A 25,033-nucleotide genomic window follows, 5' to 3' on the forward strand; every position below is an offset into this window, starting at 1 on the left:
AAGCGCACGCGTCACTACGTCTGTGGCCAGTGACAATGCAGAATGTGATATCGCGGTTCGCCGCGCTCTTGGGGGTCCATAACTACTCGCGGGTCGTCTCTTATCCCGGGGGGCTACATGTGTCAGTCGACCGCTCACCCGCCCCCGCGGACACAGAGATTGGCTTTCAAGTGACCGACCCATCAGGACTCGTTTTATTTAGTAACTGCATTTTTTATTCTTCTGAATCTTTAGAATATCAATACAAATTTTTTTAAATTTTACTTACATCTGCTTCGAAATTTTTACTAAAATTTTCAGGCTTAAAAAAAATTCACTGGATTTTTTTTTCATAATTTTATTAAAAAAAAAAAATTAACGCCTGTTCAATTGCAAAATTATTTACTATATAAGGGAAGGGGGGGAGGGGCAAAATGGGCTGACATTTATATTATATATAACTACTCATTTTTTAAAAGGCCTATTTTGCCCCCTCCCCCTCCCCTTATTATAATTAATCATCAAAAATTATATTTATTTATAAATAATTAAAAAATTTTCAATACAAATATTCCATCATATATTTTATAAATCGCTGAATTTTTGTAGCCTAATTTACTTAAAAAAAAAAAAATCGCGAGTACAATGTGAAGTCAAAGTAAACGAAAAAAAAAAAAAAAAAAGTACTCGACATACTGTTGGCACGTGCGACGGGATGTTTACCTCACGAAAGCTAAATTCCGTCTTGCCTCAAATCAATATTATTGTTCGCAGTTCATCATCTAAATCTGTACTCGATCTACTGAACCTCCACAATCGTAAATATAAACTTTATCAAGGGTAAAATTAAACTCGACTTAAAAATAATAACAAAAATAAAAAATAAAGAATACAAGGTTCTCATCTTATCTGAACCCAACCCCATCCACACCCAAATCAGCAAAACCCAATTTAATTTTTCCCACATCTCCATACCGATATCAAGACTAATCCACTCACTGTTAACTTCTTACCCGACTTATATGTAACTGGCAGAGTAAGAGTGAGTTGTAAGCCGGGTAAAATGTTGAGGGTGCGAATAAACAGATCCATAAAGAATAAAAACTCTTTGATGTAGAAACAAGACCCGGCATGTCGCACCCGGCACTTGGTACCCAGTGCACGGCATTGACCGTGGTTTATATGCGTTCTTAAAAGCTCCCTTGTCTTTTCTAGATCGCTCATTCATTAAATATGTCGTGTATAATTAGGCTGGAGCTCTCTGATCCTGACGACGTTATAAGACGAGACACATGACACGCGAGACGTTCATTTTTTTTTCGACAATAGCCTTTGATTCTTTACCAACGACTCGTGTCGTTTGATTCCTAGATTATATATATATATATATATATATATATATATATATATATATATTTATATATATATATATGTGTATATGTATATATTTATATTTAAATAATTAATTTAGATGGTATGGAGATAGAGACAGAGAGTGGGGTAATTTTTTTTTGGCAAATTACTGACTGATGTTGATGTCGAACTCGACCTCATTGAGCGACCAGAGGAAGAGGGGAATTTTTTTCGTCTTGTAGAAGTCGCTGATTACTTTGGTGGATATCTTGGGAATGCGAGTGCGCTCGGGGACGGTGTAGTCGACGGAAAAAATACCAAACTTCTGAGTGTAGCCGGCGGCCCACTCGAAGTTGTCGATCAGAGACCAGGCGAAGTAGCCGCGGATGTTGATACCCTGGGCGATGAGACCCGGGAGCTCGCTGAGGTGCTGGTGGTAGTACTTGGCTCGGCCAATGTCGGCCAGTTGCCCGCGGTCCCAGTAACCGTTCTCGGTTATCATTATCATTGGGATGTTGAAGTCTTTGTTTATTTTTTGGATCATTGCGACAAAGGCCCAGGGTGTGCTCTGTAAATTTATTTTACTTTAGTTCTCGGGTTACGAGGGCAAGTAATCGCGAGTAAATAATTTTAAAAAAACTTACGCGATCACTAAAAGCAGCCGCGTGTTCATTAGCCGGCACTTCCAGCATACCAATGTCCCCAAAGAAAGACACTGTAGTATTGACGTCGTAATCAGTCCACTTCTCAACTCTCACCGCGTGGTAAAAATTCAATCCCAAGAAGTCCGTCGAGTTCTTAACCATCTCGACTTCTTCGGTAGTAAATTTCGGTAATCTCGACTTTGAGAATCCTTGCTTCAGACTATTCTCCTTAATTATATTTTTCATAACTTCCGGGTAGTCGCCATCGTAGCTGAAGAGCGGGTTGAGGAACCACGAGGCCAAGAAACTGAACCATCTTTCAACTCCTTCTGATTCTTCAACGTCTTCTGGGTTTGAACCTACTGCCCAGGGTACAGATATTGATATTCCCACTTTACCTATAGATAATTATCATTATCATTAATAATTTTTTTTATTAGTAAAAAAAAATAAATATTTTTTTCACCTTTTTGTTGCTGAGCAAATTCATTTTTATACATTTTATGTGCTTTTGCATGTGCGAGTAACATATGATGCCCACATAAATAGTCAGCTATACCCGAATGGTTCACAAAAGGCACCATCTTACCTCCGTAACCATAAACACAATAAACTGTTGGTTCATTAACAGTCATCCAGTATTTTACCTTAAAAAAATATTTAGTTATCGTTAATTCCAAGCCTGTCAACTACTTAATTAATTAGTTAATTAATTACCCTATCACCGAATGCTTGGAAAACGACCCTCGCATAGTCAACGAACCAGTCAACGATCAGTGGATTGGTCCACCCGCCGAGATCATTTAATTCCTTGGGTAGGTCCCAGTGGTACAGAGTGACAACAGGCGTTATATTTTTGCTGATCATTTCATTGATAACGTCGTTGTAATGCTTGATACCTTCGGCGTTGACACGGTTCGGAAAACCGGTTGGCAAAATTCTTGGCCACGATAAAGATATTCTGAAGGCATTGGACTACACCAACCAATTTATATTTATTTATTTTTCTATCTATTCGAAGTAGGGTCCGGTCGAATGAGGACAAGGACATTAAGGACTTTGGCATTACTGAAAAAATTGGATGTGATTTTGGAACTGGGTGACCAAGTTGGTACCTCGATTATGCAGGAATCTGAATACGGGTAGTACTTACACCAACTTGTTTAGCTAGATCGATGTCCGTTTTATACATATAATATGAATTAGCAGCAATATCACCATTTGATTTGTCGATGACTATTTCTGGGGAATTATGAGTAACGTAATCCCATATTGACTCTCCTTTACCTGGATTCAAATATTAGTTACTGTACAAAAAGTAATGACTAAAAAATTTTTGGAGCGAATGCGGATTAAATTTGCAGTGGATTTTTTTTTCCAAAACTTCAGAACTCCGAATGATAGCGCGAATTTGGATAGAAATTAAATCCGTAGTCACTCCGAATTTCGTGTGAAAAAAATTTGTTACAAAAAAGTTGATAATGGTGAATTGAAAAAATTGAGACAGTTCTGTTACTTTGAATTGATTATTTTTGAAACTTGAAAAAAATTAAAGTATAAAAAAATTTTGAATTGAGTACTTCTAAGGCTGATTTTTTTCGGAAAATTTTAAGCGAAAAAATTAATTTGAGAATTCGCTAATGGAAAAGTTAAAAAAAAAATAATTTTGAACCTACAGATGATTTCGGCTTTTATCAAAATTATTTAAGAACAAGGTCAGAAGAATTAAAATTTAAAAAATGATCTTGAAGTTCAGAATTTTCTAAAATTTGCAAGTTCATTATGATAATTTTTAGTGAATTTTTTTGACATGGAACGTAGGGTAGAAGTAGTATTTGTGGCCACTGCTTCATTTTTATACATTTAATACTTTATTTTAATTAATGTAAAAATATAAAATAAAATTTCCAATGTAGCAGTGAGATAAAAGTATCTTTGCATACATTTCAAAAATTAATTGTCATTGGGTTTTTTACAAATTATCTAATTTAAATTTTTCGTGTCCAAAACTGGCCCTAAGGTGGCCAAAAACAGTACCTCTACCGTAATTAAATAAAATATAATTACATACCGGAAATGTTCCAAGCTCCTTCAGTTTGATAAGCAGACGTTGAAACACCAAAAATAAAATCATCAGGAAAGTGTCCGTCCTTAGCGGCATTTATTCTTTCGAGTTCAACGAGCGATCGCGAATTAACTTTGTAATTAACAAGAGCATCGTCGGGAAACTCGGGCATCATGGATGTCAATGACTCCATGAGTCCCATTATTATGTTAAGATTTCCCAAGACCCACATGGTTTTACTCTACTCCACTAGCGATTTATTGACGAATTTAAACTAACAATAAAAATAAATCGTGTGCACTAATTGTTAAAGTTAAATTTTATTTTTGCTGACTAGCAATGAGTTACCTGCAAGAAATAAACTTTTGTTTATCGTACATACGTCCTTATCATTTGTGTAACCTGATAATAAATATGGATCATTTGTTTAATTATATTGATAACCGTATCGGAAGCTAATTTTTTTTTTCTATTGTCTAGTTTTTTCTAAATATTATTCATTTAATTTTCAAAAAATACAAGAATTTTTTTTCGAAATTAGTAATTTATTTTCACACCGAAATTTACGATTTTGTTCAAAAAAAATTTCAAAATTTTTTTTACCCGCCATTGTGTTCTCTGTGAATATTTTTGAATAATTTTGATATCCATTAAAAATTTTTTTTTGTCAAAATTCTATTGATTTTTTTCGAGAGAAATTTTGACTAGACTAATTTTTAATTTCCAAAATTTGGGCTTGTCTTTAATATTTTTGATAAAAATTTTCTAACTTTTTTGTTAGTAATGGAAATTTATAAAAAAAAAAGAAAAAAAATGAAACCCGGGAAATTAAATTTAAACTCCGAAAATTAATAATATTAATAATAAATGTTCAAAATTTTCTAGTGATTCGGTCCAACAAAATTTGTGACACAATGTCAATTAATTTAAAGTCATATATAAATATATGTATATGTATATTATAAATATGTAATATATATAATGCAATGCAGCGAGTTGGTGTTGGACAAAAATAAATTGATACGTGGGCGCACGGGTACACTGAAATGTTTAAAGAAAATGAGCCGAGTAGAGCCGGGTATCGGAAGAAGAAAAAAGACAAGAATAGTTTTGCCTGTCGAGGTTCACCAGTTGACGTTGCCGTAAGCAGTGCAGCGTGTAGTGACTAGTGAGCGGCACAGATAATGGACCGAGGACAAGATGAAGAAGATTCCCCCACTCGCGAAATAGGTGGTGGTCCACGGAACCGCCTCCACATCTCCACCATCGTATTATCTTAGCTCGAGTCTCCTCGAGTCCTATCCTGTGTTCTGCTGCACTGTCTATCATCCCAAGAAAACCAAATGGAACTCAACCGACGAGTGGGATACAGATCTGCAGAGATCAACATTTTTACACTCACGAAATTTTGTCTTTAGTACTTTAGTACTTTGTCCGCGTGTGTACTCACCTTTACTCTGTCATCCAGTTACACATTCAGTGCATATGCGACCGCGGGGGGTTCAAGTCACAAAATTTCGGTACTTTTTAAAAACTCGTCTCAAAACTTTTTTTTTTTTTTTTTTTTAATTTATTTTGAATTAAATTTTTTTTTAAGTGCGCAGTGAATTTTTGGTGTCTTAATTTTTGAAAAAAATCAAAAAGTGCGTTGTGATAAAAATTAAAAAAAATTAATTATGGAAATAAATGATAATAATAGTATAGTTGAAGATAAATCTGGACCATCAAATGAATCAAATCCATTGGATGATGCTGTTGGAAAATTACTGCAAGGTAAAAAAAAATTTTGGAAAAAAAAAATTAGGGGATTTTTTTTTTAAATTTATTTAAATAAATGTTGACATATTTATCAAGTTGTTTTGGGATAGACATTATAATTGGCGCTGAAAGCTCACGTCGTTAATCCTCAACACCGGATTTATCTCAGTGATTAAAATTTATTTATTCTCTTTTCTTGTTCTCTGGATTTTGGTTTAGAAAAAAAAATCGGAGTATTTTTTTATATGAGTATGGACGCGCAGAGGTTTAGAGTAAAATTAAATGTATATAAGTAATATATAATGATCATCTAATGCTGGGAAAAATAAAAGATAATAAAATTGAAATATACGAATGAGTCGCGGTGAGATCGCTCAGCAGGTGCTGCGAGTCAAGCGAAACTGCTCTACGACACTAATTATGCGAGTACCGAATTAAATCTGACACATCTCGTACAGGCAATAGCGTACCGATGTAATTTATGAGCGAGACTATTTCTTTTCTTCCCACGAGTACTCATAATAATTTTTGATGGCTATCGCCTGATATTTTCTTTGGCTAATTAAAACTTTTAATCAACCACCAAAAATGCGCTCATTTAGTCAAAAATTTTTGTTATCAGTGATTTATTTATAAATCGAAAATTTTATGGAGAAAAAAAATATATTTTGGTATTAACTTTATTGACAATCAAAAAAGAATTCATAAATGGTCGTTAGATAGGAAATTTGATTTCCTACAAATTTGATCTCTTTGAAAAATTTGATAAAATCAATATTTTAAAAGATATATCCATTTTAAGTCTTTGGAAATAATTATATATTTTTATATGAATTCCCAAATTTTTTAAATGGCTGTAACTTTTCAACGAGTCATCTGAGGCAAATTTTTGTTGAGACTAAAGATGTTAGAAATTTAATTTCCTACAACTTTGATCTCTTTAAAAAATCCCATAAAGTCGAAAGTTTACAAGATATATTCATTTTAAGTCTTCGGAAATAATTATACATCTTACATGAATTCCCAAATTTTTCAAACTGCTCTAACTCTTTAATGAGTCATCCCACGCTATTTTTTATTAAAACAAGAATTATAGAGAATCAAATTTCTGACAATTTTTGTCTCTTAAAAAATTTTCATAGAGCCAATATTTTACGAGATATATCAATTTTAAGTCTTTGAAAGTAAAAAAATTTCCCAAACTAAGTAATGAATGAACTTTTCGAACAGATTCATTATTGTTATTAATAAAAATACCCAATAAATATGTTGAATTAATGATTAATGGCAGTTGGCACACGTCAGTAAAAATATTAAGCCCAAGCTGGCGACGTAAAATTTAAGACCCGTTACATTGACGCGATACAAAATAAATACAGACTTAATATTGTAATCAAATAAATGTAGCACTCAGCAAGACGACAGATTGGGATTTACGCGACCAGTGTTACAAAACACTCGTTTATTCACCGACTGGACAATCCTCTATTGTCACTAATAACTATCTTTGTTTTATTATCAAAGGCAATCTGTAATTTAGTCTCTAATACTTATAATTCATCATTAGTTAATCACTTTATCCATTACCGCCATACATTAATTAACTAATTAATTAACTAGCCAATTTATTTATCGACAATAACTTGGCGTTGATTAATTAGCAAATCGATGTTAATTTTTCCAGCAAATTTTAAAATAAATTATTTTTTTTTAAATGACATACGCGGAAATATATTCCTGGCGATTCGAGAAATTAAAACAATTCGCCGTAAAACATGGGGCTAACGAAGAAGGATCTCGTTAAAGAGGGGACCCGACAGAGAGGCCGCACCGTTAGACCGTGTCACCGCGGCAATTAACTGAAGATGACACTCTACCATTATTAATAATTATAACGTCACGTGTTTTTTAGCCGCCTTGCTAATTATTCTGTACCAGACTTTACTTTCCTTCAATTTTTTTTTTTTATCAATAAAAGATCATTTTTACTGAATTGACAACTTCCTGTAATAATTATTTACGATAACGCTCATCGTTTTTTTTATGTAAGAGATAAAAATTATAAATTATCAAGGCATTAATTTATCTGACGATTACTTAGGAATTTTAATCGAGTAATTAAACTTAATATAATAAAAATAAAGTTATTAAATTATGAATTTACTGGAGATAAATTTCGATGAACTTGAGCTTCTGGTTGCTGAAAAAAAATCAAAATTTTTTTACGCACTCATGAAAACTGGGGTAAAATTATTGAAAAAATAAATTTAAATTTAATTAACTAATGATTGTAAAAAAAATTTTATTTAATTAGGATATGACTGGACACTATTACCAGTGACTTCAAGAACAGGAGGACGTAGAAGCACACATGTAAAAAGGCCCATGAATGCTTTTATGGTGTGGGCCCAGGCTGCAAGAAGAAAACTCGCAGATCAGTACCCGCAGCTTCATAATGCCGAGCTATCGAAAACTCTTGGTAAATTATGGAGGTAAAAAGAAAATTTACCAGCATAAATATTTAAATAAACAAGTCAATTAAACCCAAAAATGTTTATAAAATAATAGCGGACTTAAAAATGAAAATAAAAAATTTAAGAAAATTTTTTATCCCTATTTCGTCTGGCTCTCAATAAAAATTATAATTTTAATTTTTTAATTTTATTAAAGACAGAGAAAAAATTTTTTCTTAATTTTACACTAGAAAAAAAAATTTAATTTAATATCAGGAGATGTATTTTTATTTTTGAATTTGCCTTAAATAATTAATGCCAGAAAATATAATAATAATTTTAGGATATTGAGCGACGGTGAAAAGCAACCGTTCATCGAAGAAGCTGAGAGACTGCGCAACGCTCATAAAAAACAGCACCCACACTACAAAGTAAATAGAACAACAATCAGCTGTCAACTCCAAAAAATCTAAAAAAAAAATCTATCATTCCAGTACCAGCCACGTCGCAGAAAACCAAAGACTGAGGACCAAATGAGTCTCAACCGGCCGCTGCAACCTTCTGCACCCCTCGACTCGCCGACAGAGTGCGCCTACACGAGAATTTACCCTCCCGACTCGCCAAACAAGTCGTACGAGCGACCTCTGGCCTACGAGAGCCAAAAGCCCTTCGAGTTGCATCCCAAGTACGTCGAGAGTCTCAAGTGCACCGACCACCAGAACTGCACCTACGAGGTCCCAAAGTATGAGTTGCCCAGCAAAATTTACCCCGACCCCAAGGCCCACGATGTCCCCACCAAGTACCCGGAGCCCGGGCCAAGGTACCCGGAGCTACAGTCAAAGGGTTACGGGCCCGAGGTCAGCAAGTACCCAGAGGTTAAAAGTTACTCTCCCTCTGACGCAGCATTCAAGTACCCAGAGGTTACAAATGCTCAGAAATCTTACGCCTGCATGCACACGCAGTATTATCCTGCACCAGATGCTTACTCAGTTCACGAAGACAACGAGTACCAGAGCCAAACGATGCCGACTCACTCGTTCTATCCTTATATTTCTGCATCAATGGCCCAGCCTTCGTATTACATGGGCCCGCGATAATGAAATAAAACAATCAACTAATAAAATACTTCTAAAACTATAATTATTAATATTAACAACAATAATAACCTACTGGTTTTAATCAAAGCGCCAAAAATGTAGAAAAAAAAATTAATAAATAGAAAAGAATTTAAGGTCTTGAAATAAAATATTTTTATTTATTAAATTAACTGATTTGTGTAAGATATTCTTTATCTTTTTAACATGAATACACTGTATATATTTTATATGAAATCTGAACAATGCACATATATTTATATATCTAGGAATTAAATGTTAATTTGGAGGTTAAAGTCTATAAAATGTACAAAAACTCAATGACATAATTGTTTTTTTAAAAAGTAATTATTTTCGAAGGTTAGTAATTTAATGAGTAAACTGAGGAAGATTTAACAGCCTTGTTAATTTTCTAATTAACTCGTTAAATAATTCATTTACATAATCAATATATACAAAGCATGTTTACTTAACGAAAGTTCTAGGTTATGGTCCCTCTGGCGGATTTGAATTACGGTACTCTACGGTAAAATACGATAATTTACGGCAAACGTATGGCAATTTGCGACATTTTAACTGCAAATTTGCAGTAAACGAACGGAATTTACCGTAAAATTGCGGCACGCCTGCGGTATTTTTACCGTAAAGTAAAATATTGCTCTGTAAAACTTGTAGAAATAAAAAAAGTACACGATACTTACGGTAAAAAGGCCGCAAACTGCCAGAAAATGCGGCAAATTTGCTGTAGAAATACCGTATTTTACGGCAAAAGGAGGTAATTAATCATAATTCGGACCCGCCAGGGCCTTTAGCGAGTAAGCCAGCGTCGGTTTTTAAATATTCCCGCTACAATCAAATTCACCCATCAAAATCTAGGCTAGAAAAGTTCCCGATGATTGCCGACGGCGACTTACTCTGTGTGAAAATTTTAATCTCAGGTCTACTGCACATCATCATTACAAGTCGAAATGTCCGACGGTGACTTACTCGCTGGGCTGGCCATAAAATTGGTCCTGCAGAAACATAGACTGAAAAAAAAAAAAAAAAATAAATAAAAATATTATTCTAGTTAACGTATAGTCAAGTCCGCAAAAGCATGGTCCTTTCTTCACTATGGCTATGATGAAGTGCATGAATTTTCACTAATGCGGGTGCGCAGTAATGGCTTAATTTTCGAAAAATGGCGGGAAAAAAGATGACCCTTTTACGGACTCATAGAAATCTTCTTAGGCTTTAGTTTTTTTTCAAACAGATTCTTCATACATGAAATATTTTGTTGAATTTCTAGGCTATGTTTTGGAAGGACCAATCAGAGAACTGATCTTTCTGTAGAGAGTGAGATTTCTTAGAGGTACTTAGAGCTATTTTATCAATAAGATAAAAATAAAATTACAAGAGATAAAAATTTATGGATCTCTGGACATCACAGCCGCAAGCTCTTTGACCTGGTCCCTATTGGCGTGCATGAACGCTTTGGCGGTCCAAATCATATCAGCGAGAATTTCATCATTCTTTTCGTCCATGACGACATCAGCAGACAGCCGAGGATTGAAGCGGTAGTACGGGATTCCGGCCATGGAACACCAGGTTCTAGCCCGGTCAACTACGCGCCCGTCGGCCGCAGTCGCTTGATCCACGAGCAAGGTCCCTAGAGCCGAAATTCCCATTCCGAGTCTCATGGTGTCCCAAAGACTTTCCGGACGGAAAACATCAATGTCTTTAAGCGGCGACACTGGAATCGCTCCGGTGCCCAAAGAAACGACTAGAGACAGCGGAGTTGCCTCTTCTTCGCGACCCACAGCCTTTAGAGCTAAGCAGTACTCGTGAATTTCCGTCATCGCGTCCAACGTCGGGTTGTTGGCAATCAGGCCTCCGTCGAGAAAGCGCCCGAATGCCCGGAAGTACGAGGGCGCAGCTCCAGTGGCTCTCGCGGCCTTCCAAAGCAGTTGTTCCTCTGGCATCAAAGTCGCCTTGAATTTAGGATTGGGCGGAATCTTCATCAAATAACTAGGGGATGGATAATTACGAAAAATATGAAGATCTACTGGCTTCCTATCGGCAAGTACTCCCGTTATCATGAGTTTTGGTACTTTTATGTCTGCCATAACTGTGTCAGCTCCCAAGCAATCTTTCAGAACCTTCTCAAGACTGTCGCTGCTGTAGGGTCTCGATCCCACGAATGCGTCTTGTTTAATTCGAAAATACAGAGCCTGACATTCGCGCAAACTCTTACCCGCTGCCAACCCCAGCGCTAGGATTCCTCCAGTAGAAGTTCCCGCGATCCAATCGAAGCACGACACAATAGGTTTCTGAAGCACGGCCTCGATTTCGATCAAGGTCTGGACCAAAACTAGTCCACGAATACCGCCGCCATCTAGACACAGCAGCCTACCACCTTTCAACTTACTATTTCCTTGCGACGCCATCTTGGCCATACTCGCCACATACAACATCTGGTCCAAAATAGTCCGTGGTATCGACGTAGGTGGCTCTGGCGGTGCGATTCCATGAAAAGTCTCACCTTGCCTGCATCCCAACCCACAATCCTTCATGGTACTGTCGCAGCGCTTCGCCCCAACCGCATGGAGCGCGTACAAAATCTTCTCGCCCTCACCCTTCAAGTCGACCAAGTGTCTCGGGGTCTCGTTGTTGAAATTCTTCGCGTCAATGTCCGCACCAAATCCAATCAGCATCTGAACTATCGGCAGCAACCCGCCTTTCTGCACGGCCAAGTGTAGCGGAGTGTTACCCTGATTATCAGCAATATTTACCGTCGCCATGTGACTGAGCAACGCCATTATACAATCCAAGCGTTTCCGCATCACCATAATATGTAGCGCCGTTCTGCCATCAAAATTTAGCGCGTTTATGTCGCAATTGACTTCAATAAGCGCGTTAACAACTTCCCGGCTCGATGACCAATGCAGTGGAGTCCCTCCAAACTTCATATCTTCCGGCGACAGCGATTTCGCATTATCGTTCATCAAGTCGCTCACGTAACTGGGCCCATTGGCAGTCGACTCGCTTGCAGAAATGTTAACATCCGCTCCGATCATCAGCAACGCTTTCACGCATTCCGGTTTGTCATTATGGCAGGCGACGTGCAACGGAGTTTGTCCCTGGCTGTTGCGGCTGTTCAGCACATTGGGCGAGTTGGGGCCCAATGCGAATACAATGTCCTTGGTAGATCCTGCGGCGTAGTGGTAGACCGTGTTCGCTGTGTAGTCCAAGTGCTCGATGGACGCCCGCTCATTGATCAACTGCACAACCATCTGCAGATTGTTCGTTTGAATCGCGACTTGCAGGGGCGATATCCCCGTGGTCTGATCAGATGTATTGAGATCCTTATTCACAGCCAAGTGCTTGAACACGTCATAGAGCGCCAGATGGGCTGCCAAGTGCGCCAGGGTCCAGGTTGGATGGTCCGATAAAGTGTCGCAAAGCTTCTGGATCCGCGTCACGTTGCACAGATCCTTGCAAAGCTGGACCAGAACTGGGACCTTGTCCTTGTAAACCGTGAATCGGACCTCGGCGACTTCCAGACTCTCCGAACGGAACAAACTGAACGACTGGGAAAGGGTTTCTTGACATGGCCTGTGCAATACTATCTCGTATTTGTCATTATTTCGATCTCCGGGGCCATACAACATTATTCCTTCCTCACGGCAGTGGATGTGCCGATTGCTGTACTTGTCCGAGCGCACTTCCAGCACGACATTCGGAGGCGTATCTCCAAATACTATGTTGCGGAATACATTGTTTGCTATGTCGCCCAACCATGTCATGATTTTATATCCTTATTTTTTAAATTTAATCTTCAACTTTAAACTTTTAGCTATTAGCTGATGGCAGTAAATTGCTGTGGGAGTATAATTTATATTGGTGAACTTGAACTTTGATGAATTATAGTTAATCTGAAAAATAATTATGTAAGTTGACATTGAACGAGTGCCGAATGAACTTTGATATATTACAATGCACAATACAGTGAGTAATAAGTAATGAGTAATAGTGATATATATATATATATATATATATATATATATATATATATATATATATATATATGGCTGGAAATAGTGAAAAAATATGATTTATATTATAAATATTGCATTACCTGGTTCACATAATTCCTCCGTATCTTAAAATGTCGGCAATGATTTTTCGCGTGGTGTCTAAGAGTTACTCTGGTGTTTATTAATTATTTTTTTTGTAAATTGGACAAAGTGAAGTTGCTATTTTTCACAAACAAGTTGGCCAAGTGTTGACAGTCAGCTGTAATTTACTCGACTACGTAAGAGCTTGAGTTAATTTCGCACGAGTTTGCATTGATCTTTAGCGTGAGGGAATGAGGTTCTGAGGGAGACCGCGAGATGGCAGCACTGGCTGAGTCGAGATTCTGAAGACATCCTGTATGATCGGACAGTGGTTAGCTCACTTGCTGTCAGTAGTTTACGGCTAGATATGGTAACTTTTTATATACATAGCGATTTAATATTTTTTTCTGAATTTTAATTTTAATGAGTTTTTGTTTGTAGAAAATTCATTTCGTAATTTTTTGAAATTTTGTTAATGAAAATTCTTTACTTAATTAATTTGTTGATGTAATTAAAAATTCTGAGAACTTTATTGACGATTTGAAATATGTTTAATTTTTTTTTTATTTCAATGAAAATTTTTTTGAGCCTCGAGGGCATTGAAAATAATTTTGTCGATAGAAAAAAATGGAAATATATATTTTGTAAAATAAATTAATTAGAACTTTTTAGAATGATAAAATAAAAAAAGTCAATATCCGAAATTAGGTACGTCAATTATTAAAAAATTTCAGTGTCTAAAATAAAAAAAAAAATTAATTCTGCACTGACCAAATTGCCCCCCCCCCCCTCTTTCAAGTCAATATTCTTAATTAAAAAAAAAAAATGTTTCAATTAAAAATAGTCTCAACTTACTCCATAGCTAATTTATTTTACTAAAACTAATTAAGAATAAAATTAAAGTTTTAAACCCGATTCGTAACTTTAAAGTTGCAGTGAATCAATAAAAGTCCAATATAATTTATTTATAAAAATTAAAATTCTTTACAAATAATAATAATACACTGTAAAAAGCGCGATGGTAAAAATAAACTCAATTTAACACCGCGCGGTGATAAAATTAAATAAAATTAGTGTAGGCGGTGTTAAAAGACCAGTGTTAAATCGATGGAGAAAAAATTTCACGTAGAGAAATTAGAAAAAAAATGTATTATAGGGATAGGGGGGCGAAATGGGTCTACAAACATTTAGGGCCCGTTTTGCCCTCCCCCCTTCCCCCATGTAAAAAAATATAAAAATTAAATGAATTTTATCTGGTGGAAATTGAAATTTTGCTATAAACTTAATTAAATAATTGTTTATCTTATACGTAATTTTTTTAAAAAATCACATAATTTTACTCCCGCCATTTCAATCACTAATAATTATATTAATTAATAAAAACACCATTTAAGTGCAGTGGTTGCGTAAGTAACAATATTTTACCACCGGTAAATATTTACACTTGCGGTGTCAATGTAACACCAAAAACTTTAACACCTACACCGCTTGGACTTACCCCAGTTTTCTCTACAGTCTAACAAGAATAATAATAATAATTTATATAAATTAGTCTTTCAACGTAATTTATAAAAAAAAAAAAGTCTATAGGAATTGTAAATTATAATTTAAAATGCTCGACAAGCAAAGTAGCATGATTAAAAATAATAACAATAAAGCGCCGACTTAATTATAGTAATTAGCTATTCATAAATTGAAATATGTGATTTTAATCGCCTACGAACTTTATAAAGAGCATTAAAGGGTGTGGGCTATATATACTGACATATACCATGTACTTGTATATACATATTTATATATATAAGAAGGTGATCTATTCAACGCGACTTAAGAAGCAAGAAAATAAAAAAATGGTACAGTACACAGGGTTGCTTAGCCTTCAAGGTGGTATAGACGACGGGTTTAACGAGAGGACACTTGTGTATTCAGTGGGTGGCGAACGGTTGGCTCGCGTCGGCGCACTTTGAACCGCGCCCTTAACCGAGTCTGCTCCTGATAATGCTAGTCGTGTTTCAACTCGCGGTTCGCGTGGCCTGACCATCAAACAAATGAAAAAATAAACTCTACAATTACAACAACAATAATAAAATTATTTAAAAAACGCGACTCGTTATTGCAACTCACCACTTTGTTACCCAGTGACGAAGTTCAAAAAATAATTTTACACTCAAGCAAATCGCTGATTTAATTATAAATATCAAAAACCATAATAATAAATATGAGGCAAGGATTTTATAAACATATATATATATTTTTTGGCGAGGTCTTCGGGCCGTTAATTTGAATAAATTATAAATTTCATGGCAACATGAATTATTGATCCCAAATTGCCCGAATTTAAAAATTTATCGACTTTTAATGATAAATAATTAATAATAATAACAACAACAACAAAAATAAATATATAACAAACCCCCAGTGGCCTATTAAATAATTGAACCAGCAAAATGTACTCGAAAGCTGGGCTTAAATTAATAATAACAAATAATACAGCACTCACAGTTATTAAATATTGCGACCACTCAGTATTTATGGATTAAAATATTTATTTGGCTTAGTTAAATTACTTTAAGTTTTTAATTATGAAGATTATCATACGGGATTGTATTTAATAATTAATTATCTGTATTAAATAACTAATTGATTAATTTATCAATTAATGATGTATTGCGTGGCATGATTCGAGTGAGTAATTAAATTGGAGAGGAAAATAAGTAATCGGTGGCGTCAAAGCTGAAGGAGGCTCGAGATTTGCTGGATAAAAAATCTAGATAAGAAGTAAAGAGAGCGAGTGTTAAATTTTAGGAGGTAATGCGTGGCAGCAGTTCAGAATTATTGCTGGATGCAAGCGGGCAAAGTCATCGAACAACGACCACTGGAACGATCACGGGTACGACGACGATCCACAATCTGTACAGCGGGGTAAACAATAATCACAACAGCAGCAGTAGTGGCGGCATATACGATAAACAGGAGCAGGCAGAATTACGTCGTCGCAAACTGTTGGAGCTCGGGTTTGGCGCTTCCAGGCGCCAGCCGCAACGGCGAACTTGCCGTCAGCGGTTTAATTTTTACGCGACCTCGGCACTGGCACTAGTTGCAACCTCCGGTGGTGCTGCATTATTATTTTTAGTTCCGCTTTATGTTGATCCTGCGATAAGCACTCTCGCTGCTGACTTTTCGCCTCACCCTGTGCTCTGTACTACGCTGAGGAGGGAAGAAATACTGGGGATATTTAATTGCACTTGGAGTTCTTGTCGAGAGGGATGCACTAGTGATGTTTACAGATGTACTCACATTTATGTTACTTACTCGCCGGAACTTAATTTTACCAACAGTAGTTTGTGGACTGACAAAAATATTTATGATGGTTTGTTCATTTTATTGTTATTGTTGGGTTTTAAGAGATAACTCGGTAACTGATGGGTTTAGGCCAAAAGTTTGCTGAACTTTTTTATAGGAAATTTTTCCCTCGAGAGATCTTGTCTCATATATTTTTGATGTATCTATGATATTTTCGACAGAATTTTTATTTTTTGGCTACGAGATATAAATTATTCAAAATTAGTCTCATAAATAAGTTTTAAATTTCAAATTCAGTTTGTGGCTTAAATATCAAAGATATGATAAAAATACTCTGATTATATCTTGTAGGAAATTAGAGTTCCTACAATTTTTTTTCTATACATTTTTACTGTATTTCGAATAATTAAGCCGTAATTTAAATTCAAAAGATTAAATGTCAAAATTACAGAAATATTGACTCCAAAAAATATTCCGTGCTTAAAATCAAAATTACGTCAAAACTATCAGAGATACAAAAAAATATCATTCATAAAATTTTTTAGCAAATTAAATTTCCTACAAAAAAGGGTTCTTTGACTTTATCTCTAAACCCCATAGTTTCCGAGGAATAATCCAAAGTAAAAAAAAATAATGATTTATTTTCTAGGTCTAACGGAAGTGGAAGCAGTGCTGAAGGTTAACATAAAAGGATGTGGTTACCCACCGGTAGTTGATTGTGATAACTTCACCCGCGAGCTCGGCTACGAAGGTGCTAAATTTCCATGTCACTACAGCCGCGTGAATGGGAGCATAGTGATGGCTAATTACAATCGCGAGGCGCAGCTTGAAATAATAATTCATTTTTTCGCGGCGCCCTTTGTAGTGACACTCGCGACAAGTGTTGCACTTTGTGTTATGCACTGCGATTGCCGATGTGTGGCACCCTCCCCTCGCCATGCACGTGGTATGAGAAAAATCCGAATAAATAATCTCAGGTACAATAAATATAAATACAATAAACTACTTAATAAATATTAAAAAAAAAAGTAAAAAAAGTAGACCCTATTAATTTAAAACTCAAAGCTTTTTCCTACTGCGCAACTTTTCCATCAGTCGATAGTCATTAAAATTATTTTTATTCTTTGCCTTTAATTATTTTGCTATACCTATCTTTGTATACTTTATACTGTACATATATATGTATATATTTATTTATTTATTTATTTATTTGTTATTATATTTGTACAAATAAAATTTTAATTAAATGTGAACTGTGATATGTTGACTGAGAGTTAAAAAAAATATAATAATAATTAATCAAATAAATTTTTTTTTGCTAATAAAAAATTTTATTTGTCTTTTTTATTTTATTTACACTTATTTATTTTTTTATTTATTCCAAGTGCTGGTAATTTAATTTTAATAAACGCTTGTTAAATAGCTTTTCGAGTAGCGAAGCTGTAGTTTAGCTTTAGATTTTAAATATGAATTTTAATTACGTTATTTAAATTTTTTTATAAGCTGGGGGCTGATAAAAGTGAGGGCTGAAGGGTCAAGGTTCTAATTATTGAGACGTTAATTCAGTGGATAAATTATTTATGACAATATAAATTTTTAGTAAATTTGAATTTTTTATTTTTTTACCGGCGCTGGGATTCGAACCGCGGACTTTAGAATACCGGCGTCCAGCAAATGTTTAATTGAGACAAGTGTAGATTTTAATAATTTTGACTAAAAAAATTCAAAATTTATTTGTTAACAGAAATGGTATTTTTTAGAAAAATTAATTAATAGAAAATTAATTAATAGTAAAATTTTTTTGGTCAAATTATTGGTAATTACTAATTGCGAAATTAGTGACAGATTATACAAATTTTGAATTTTACAAAAGAAACAGAATATTGGCGTTGAGTATTTTTGAACTGATAGTAAATTTATTTTGTAAAAAATATGGTTTATAATTGGGACAGTGTAATTAAAAGAAAAATTTTCAAAAATCAATTTTTTAAATAATTGTAGTAAAGAAAAAATTATAAAAATGTCAAAATTTCGGTCGTTAATCAGGACGATGTTATAAACCGGGACACTATCAGTAGCAGAGTGAGATTTAGTCCATTAATAATTTCGGCATTATCAATCATTGGGACAGTTAACAACTGGGTCACTGTAAATAATTAGGGTAGAAATTTTGAAATTATCAATAATAAGGACCATAAATTATTAAGAATATCAATCCTGTCAACAATAAGGACAGTATTTGTAAAAAAAAAGTCTAATAATTTGTCATATAGTAGTTAAATTAATCTAAATAATTGGGACAATGTCAGAAACTGAGACAGTGCCCAAGTTTATACTATGAGTAATTAGGGAACTGATTAACCATAACAATGCCGATAGTTAGGTCACTGTCAAATATCATCACACTATCTAGTTAAGGCCATCAATTATAGAGCATCTCCAAGGAAACGGTCAACAATTGGGTCAGTCAGAAACAGGCTAGAAATTTAGAACTGCTCATCAGTCATGAGGCTATCAGTATTAAGGTAACGGTCTACAATACGGACGGTGTTGATAAATAGGGCCATTAATCATAAGGTAGTGATGAATAATTGGGTCGGTCAGTAATTAGGTCATCGGGAGCGCAATGACCGGGTGCAGATTTAGGCATTATTTATAATTATTCAATTGAATGCGATTACGTAACCACTGACATATTTTTGCTGATAACTATTTACCATAAATGCTCTTATGAGAAAATAAAAAATCTAGGACAATGTCAGCGATAAGGTCACGCGGATAATAAGGACACGATCAGTTATTTGCTCATGAATACTTGGGACATTAATAATGAAAATTTCATCCAAGACCTTCGTCTCTGCCTATAACAATAATCAGGAAATCTCAGTAATAAATATTAATAATTATAATAGTGTCGATAATTAGGACATTTACCCTCTATTATAACGCAGTAAATATTATATAAAAACTAACTATAAACAATAATTACCTAAGGTTAAAAATAAAACTAAATATTAACAGACTTGTACTTATTGTTTAGTTTCCGAGGTCGAGTTACATGACGCATATTTGCATATTATATCAAAAGTACCCTGAACTTGTAATAAACTAATAACCAATAACTTGAGCCATCCACTCTGGGACAACTATACCTTGTATATATACACAGAAAAAAAAAAGATTTCTTGAAGGGGAAATTTTTTATCGCCTCAAGAAAATTTTCTTGGGACGAGAAAAATTTATTTTGCAGCAAAAAAAAATTTTTTTTTATATATATGAATATATATGTATATTTACGCACCTGATGTAATAAACTGGCTTTACATATTTGTGCATACGTACTTTACTTTATTTACGGTCAATACAAGGTGCAACGCCTCTTATACGTATATATATATATATATATATATATGTATGTATATGTATATCTATATCTATATCTATATCAATATCAATACACCGACTGTTTGTGACAGCCAATTTAATTAATTCATGACCCATTTTATTTTATTTCCACTTCTCACACTGAGAACACATTTACTTCCATTTGTTTTCACCTGCACATTTAGTTTTACTTTTGTTATATTTGAATTCAATCAGGCATTAGGCATTAGAGCACTGTGCACAATTAGCAATTAGTAATTGTTGTTGTTATTTAATATTTAATGGATATCATAACTCCATTAAATTTAGTCGCTGAACAAAAATCGCTTAGAAATTGACGGAAAAAATTTTGGCAAAATGGAGTAGCTCAAAAAAAAAAAAAAATTTTTTTTTTTAGTAGATTTCATAGAAATTTATTTTTTGCATTTGTCTTCATGGTGGAGTTTCCAAAGAATTTTGTCATAATCTATCATAATTGATCCAGTAGGTTCCAAAAATATTATTGGTTAAAAAGTTTATATATGTATGTATGTATGTATATATGTAATAATTTTTGCTCGCTCTAAAAATACCCTGCAGTAAAATTTTTTAGCAGCTTAGATCAGATCGATGCTCCATATCCAATGTGACGGAATAAAAAAAAATTTAATTTCCCTCGGGAAGTGTTTTAATCTTTCAACTTAATTCTTTTCACTACCAAATAATTCCAAGCCTTCTCCCAATAAATTTCCCAGCGCGGTGGCTGTAAAAAATGGCCCCAAGGATTTATCAATTATAAAAACCAAGTGACATATATTATTTTGATTATAGCGATCAATCGATAAGCAATAGAGTGGACCGAAGAGGACATCATGCCCACTGCGACTGCGGAGAAGTTACACGGCCGTTATGACGAAGGGAGGAAACGGCTGAAAGTGTCATAGCAACATCTCAGTCGGACCTCTAACATTAAATACTAGACACTAGATACTAAATACTAAATACTGATTATTAGATACTGAATATTAAAAATATTAAATACTGGACACTGAGTACTGGAAACTTAAAAAAATGAAACGTCTACTTGGATCTTCCACTTGGGTTAAGAAAAATTGTTGCGGCTAGTCAGTAATTGACGATTTACTATTGACTATTAATTAATTTATTAAAAGTGACATATATAAACATTATTAAATTCAAACTGGAGTGAATAGTTTGTAAGTTAGCTCATAAATTTATTTATTTGTCTATTTATTTAGTTTGTGACTAATTTCGAAATTAGGACCTATGAAGAATAATAATATATAGGAATCAAAAAGCAGGTGACTGCTAAGTTAGTGGGCTTACAATATAAAATATACTTGGTATTAAGGTATATATATGTATGAGTATATATATATATATATATGTATGAAATCGCACTTGAGCTTGAGAGTGTGCTGCACCGGTATTGATTGATGCAATAATAATGATGGTGAGGGATGCCGTGAATTACGATATATGTCAGCGCTGTCGTTATGTAATAATCATAATAGATAGATAGATTCTATGATAATTGAAATAATTATTATTATTTTTTTGAAAAAATTATAATTATGATAAAAGTCATTTTTTGTTTTTATTGTCTGATATTTCACACTTTAAAAAAATACCAGAGTAAGTCCAGGCGGTGTAAGTGTTAAAATTTTTGGTGTTAAATTTCAACACTGAAAGCGGTGTTAAATTAACACCACTGAAGGTGTAAATTATCTTTTATCGGTGTTAAAAAAAATTCCTGGTGTTAAAATATTTTTCAGTGGTAAATTTTAAGACCTTTGGTGGTGTTAAAATACCACCGAAGGTGAAAATATTCTGTACTGGTGTTAAAATAACACCACCGTAGGTGTAAATATTTTTTACCGGTGTTAAAAAAATTCCTGATGTTAAAATATTTTTGGTGTTAAAAATATTTATTGTTGTGAAATTTTGTTTTACACCGATTTAACACCGGTATTTTAACACTGCCTTCACTGGTATTATTTCATTTCAACACCGCGTGGTGTTAAATTGAGTCCATTTTTAACACCGCTCTTTTTATAGTGCAGTTTTTCTCATTGTTTTGGCAATTATGACTAAACTATGAAAAATATGACTAAAATGCAAGAGACCAATTTTTTAGGAAATTTAATTTGTAATAAATTTGTTCATACATAATGTTTCGATATCTTTGATAGTTTAGCTAGAATTTTAAATTGAATAAATAAATTTATAAAAAGTTAAATTAATTTTTTAAACGGAACTTTTTATTTTTGAATTTAAATTCTGAGCAAACTATTGAAGATACGATAAAAATACATGAGATCAATTTTGTAGAAAATTTAATTTTATATAAATTTGTACTCATACATTTTTACCGTATTTTTTATAATTTAACCGTAATTTGAATTCAAAGGACTAAATATGTAAATTTAAAAAAAATTATCTCTAATTTCGAATTAAAATTTCGACTATTTAATTAACGACAAAAAAATATATACCAATAATATGACTATTAAAAATAATAATAAGATAATAAAAATCAAATGATACTTTTGGAGTCTCGAAAAAGGAGGATACAATTATATAAAGTAGTTTGTTCTTCATATCCTTGTATACGAAAAATGAAAAAATAAAAAAAAAATAGTCTTTAGATATATGTGTATACAATATATTGAAAGAAAAAAAATAATAATAATGATAAATAAAATCACCGTTTGTGGATTTAAACTCGGCTTACAAAACTATTTTAACATAGAGCCAGTGGTGTTCATTGTGATTGTATAAGTACTAAAAACATAAATAATATTACTGTGCAATAAGGGAGCTTTTTATTTACTTTTAGTCATACTCAATGTTGTTAAAAATTTATTTTTTATTTATATACACTAGTACATAAATTAAAATGTCATCAAATATATAAGAATTTCAAAAATTCAAAGTCGGGGAAAAAATTTTTAAATTTCCATTTTTTTTTATTTTCAAATTTTAAAAATAAAAATTTTGACTCCCGACTTACAGTTTTTTGAACCTCAGTCTCCATCATAATGACCTACACAAAAAAAAATTTTTTTGGGGCAAATGAAATTTTTTCGCGCCAAAAATTTTTTTTTTTCTGTGTACATTTTTTTTTAAATTATTATTTTTTTTTTTCTGTGTACATTTTTTTTTAAATTATTATTTTTTTATTTATTTATTTTTTTTTTTATTTCAAAAACGAATTTACGGAATTTATTACTGACAGGGTCTCATAGATTTAAAACACAAAAATAGGATAATGCGCTTCCTCAACTGTTTAAACTTAAGAATTTACATAACATTAGATATATGTATTTATATCTATATATAATACATATATATTGCCGAATCAAAAATAAATGAAACTTGTTGACAGACAATTGATCTTGTATAATCAAAACTCGTTATCAGTTTTATAATATTTATTTAAAATTATTAAGGACTAAAAAATAAATTATTATAATTTGTTAATAAAAATATTAAATATTAAATATAGACTTCTCGTACTTGTATATTTATATATAAATATTGTTTGTATAGTTAACAACGAGTTGGTAACATCTAACAAAAGTAGAATAAAAAATTTAATTTTTTAAATTAATCAATCTTGTTATTTATTTATTTATTCATTCACTAAATTAAGGCATGTTAATTATTTGACTAAAAATTTTTTTTTGTTTCTTGAAATATTTTAGATAATATGTTTCTTATATATTTGCATTGTAAAAAATAATCAGTGTCCGCGAAGTAAATTCGGAGAAAATAAAATTATAAGTGTGAACATAGCATACATCAGACAAATTTAAAATCATTAATAAATAGAGTAAATAATTACTAAAATTAAATTTTTAAAAAATGGGCATTTAAAAAATTTTGAAATTAATAAGTGCATTTTTTATAAATATTTTTTTTTTATCATTTAGTCTATTTATCTTTAATTTTAAATTTGCCCGATATCTGCTCTATTCACACTTGTAGTAAAATTCATTATAAAAGGGAAATATATTTGAACATCAAAATTTTGGATAGAATTGAATGCGAATTTAATTAAAATCCAGATCATTCCGCTAAAAAAAAAATCCCTATTTACTTCCTATGCTGTTTATTTTTTTTAACTCCGAAATTTCATAACGGAGTAAATTTTGATTTAAATAAAATTTGGCAAAAAAAATTTTTTAAATAAATTAGCTGTCCCATTTTACCCCAATTATTAAATCAGTATTTTTTTTTTTACTAAAGCGATAATGATTAATAATTTTAATCGATTATTTATAGATGCCCTTGAAATTAAATTATTTAATAAGAAAAAAATTCAAAGCTCTTATTATTTTTTTTTTCTTTCTTTATTAAGAAGTTGACGGAAGAAGAATTTGTCATGTAAGAACAATGCTCAAAGGATGACATTGATCATTCAGTGAATAGGAATGAATTAAGGGTAACACGTCGCTTTACAGTAATTTATTAGAGTACTGCAAGCTGAGTGAAGTACTGCAGGAAATATGTGACACTGACTCGGTAATATTTAATGCTATTCCACCTTTTCTTTTCCTCCTACTCATCCTTCCCAAGCTTTGTACCCACAGTCTTACAAATATTATTTTTATAACATTTAATTACCAAAGCTTATTAATTTATATTAAAATCCCTTAATATCAATTTGCATATTTATATTGCAGGAATATATAATTAATTTATTTAACCCACTGGCTTATTATTTTCATTTCGATTTAATTTTTGTTTTATGGGTGGAAGTGAAATATTTTTATTTATTTTATGACCCAAATTATTTTTATTAACTTTTTTTCTGATGATTTATGATAAAAAATTTTCGACTAGAAAGGTAAGTTTTGATTGATAGCTCCCTTGAGTCCATTTAAAATAATTTCACGCT

General features: G+C 32.9%; 4 protein-coding genes across 4 annotated transcripts; 2 read left to right on the forward strand and 2 right to left on the reverse strand.

Moving 5' to 3' along the window:
- Positions 1–1,488: 1,488 nt before the first annotated feature.
- On the reverse strand, positions 1,489–4,462 carry LOC103579590 (myrosinase 1). The gene is made up of 7 exons (XM_008561022.1): positions 4,390–4,462; positions 4,048–4,315; positions 3,130–3,263; positions 2,694–2,951; positions 2,443–2,623; positions 1,977–2,374; positions 1,489–1,900 (listed from the first exon to the last, which is right to left on the reverse strand). The coding sequence occupies exons 2-7, from the start codon at positions 4,271–4,273 to the stop codon at positions 1,499–1,501; spliced, it is 1,599 nt and encodes a 532-aa protein (XP_008559244.1). The 5' UTR covers positions 4,274–4,315; positions 4,390–4,462; the 3' UTR covers positions 1,489–1,498.
- Positions 4,463–5,610: 1,148 nt separating this feature from the next.
- LOC103579589 (sex-determining region Y protein) lies at positions 5,611–9,434 on the forward strand. Its single transcript, XM_008561019.2, has 4 exons — positions 5,611–5,814; positions 8,114–8,291; positions 8,596–8,683; positions 8,747–9,434. The coding sequence occupies exons 1-4, from the start codon at positions 5,718–5,720 to the stop codon at positions 9,347–9,349; spliced, it is 966 nt and encodes a 321-aa protein (XP_008559241.1). The 5' UTR covers positions 5,611–5,717; the 3' UTR covers positions 9,350–9,434.
- A 946-nt stretch (positions 9,435–10,380) lies between these two features.
- Positions 10,381–13,666, reverse strand: LOC103579588 (85/88 kDa calcium-independent phospholipase A2). Its single transcript, XM_008561018.3, has 2 exons — positions 13,464–13,666; positions 10,381–13,260 (listed from the first exon to the last, which is right to left on the reverse strand). The coding sequence occupies exon 2, from the start codon at positions 13,129–13,131 to the stop codon at positions 10,753–10,755; it is 2,379 nt and encodes a 792-aa protein (XP_008559240.1). The 5' UTR covers positions 13,132–13,260; positions 13,464–13,666; the 3' UTR covers positions 10,381–10,752.
- A 2,588-nt stretch (positions 13,667–16,254) lies between these two features.
- Positions 16,255–21,221, forward strand: LOC103579587 (protein tipE). Its single transcript, XM_053740657.1, has 4 exons — positions 16,255–16,287; positions 16,417–16,813; positions 17,396–17,723; positions 20,941–21,221. Exons 1-4 carry the CDS (start codon positions 16,255–16,257, stop codon positions 21,020–21,022), a joined length of 840 nt encoding a protein of 279 aa, XP_053596632.1. The 3' UTR covers positions 21,023–21,221.
- Positions 21,222–25,033: the final 3,812 nt, after the last annotated feature.

Source organism: Microplitis demolitor, chromosome 7, assembly GCF_026212275.2.
Source record: "Microplitis demolitor isolate Queensland-Clemson2020A chromosome 7, iyMicDemo2.1a, whole genome shotgun sequence".
NCBI lineage: Eukaryota > Metazoa > Arthropoda > Insecta > Hymenoptera > Braconidae > Microplitis > Microplitis demolitor.

Excerpts from the sequence above, each read along its gene's own strand:
- LOC103579588 (XM_008561018.3), bottom strand. The coding sequence starts at position 13,131 with ATGACATGGTTGGGCGACATAGCAAACAATGTATTCCGCAACATAGTA.
- LOC103579589 (XM_008561019.2), top strand. The coding sequence starts at position 5,718 with ATGGAAATAAATGATAATAATAGTATAGTTGAAGATAAATCTGGACCA. Across the intron at positions 5,815-8,113 it reads TGTTGGAAAATTACTGCAAG|GATATGACTGGACACTATTA; the intron begins GTAAAAAAAAAT and ends TTATTTAATTAG. Across the intron at positions 8,684-8,746 it reads AACAGCACCCACACTACAAA|TACCAGCCACGTCGCAGAAA; the intron begins GTAAATAGAACA and ends CTATCATTCCAG.
- LOC103579590 (XM_008561022.1), bottom strand. The coding sequence starts at position 4,273 with ATGTGGGTCTTGGGAAATCTTAACATAATAATGGGACTCATGGAGTCA. Across the intron at positions 2,952-3,129 it reads ATCTAGCTAAACAAGTTGGT|TCCAATGCCTTCAGAATATC; the intron begins GTAAGTACTACC and ends TGGTTGGTGTAG. Across the intron at positions 2,375-2,442 it reads ATTTGCTCAGCAACAAAAAG|GTAAAGTGGGAATATCAATA; the intron begins GTGAAAAAAATA and ends AATTATCTATAG.
- LOC103579587 (XM_053740657.1), top strand. The coding sequence starts at position 16,255 with ATGCGTGGCAGCAGTTCAGAATTATTGCTGGAT. Across the intron at positions 16,288-16,416 it reads GTTCAGAATTATTGCTGGAT|GAGCAGGCAGAATTACGTCG; the intron begins GCAAGCGGGCAA and ends TACGATAAACAG. Across the intron at positions 17,724-20,940 it reads ATCCGAATAAATAATCTCAG|CGATCAATCGATAAGCAATA; the intron begins GTACAATAAATA and ends TTTTGATTATAG.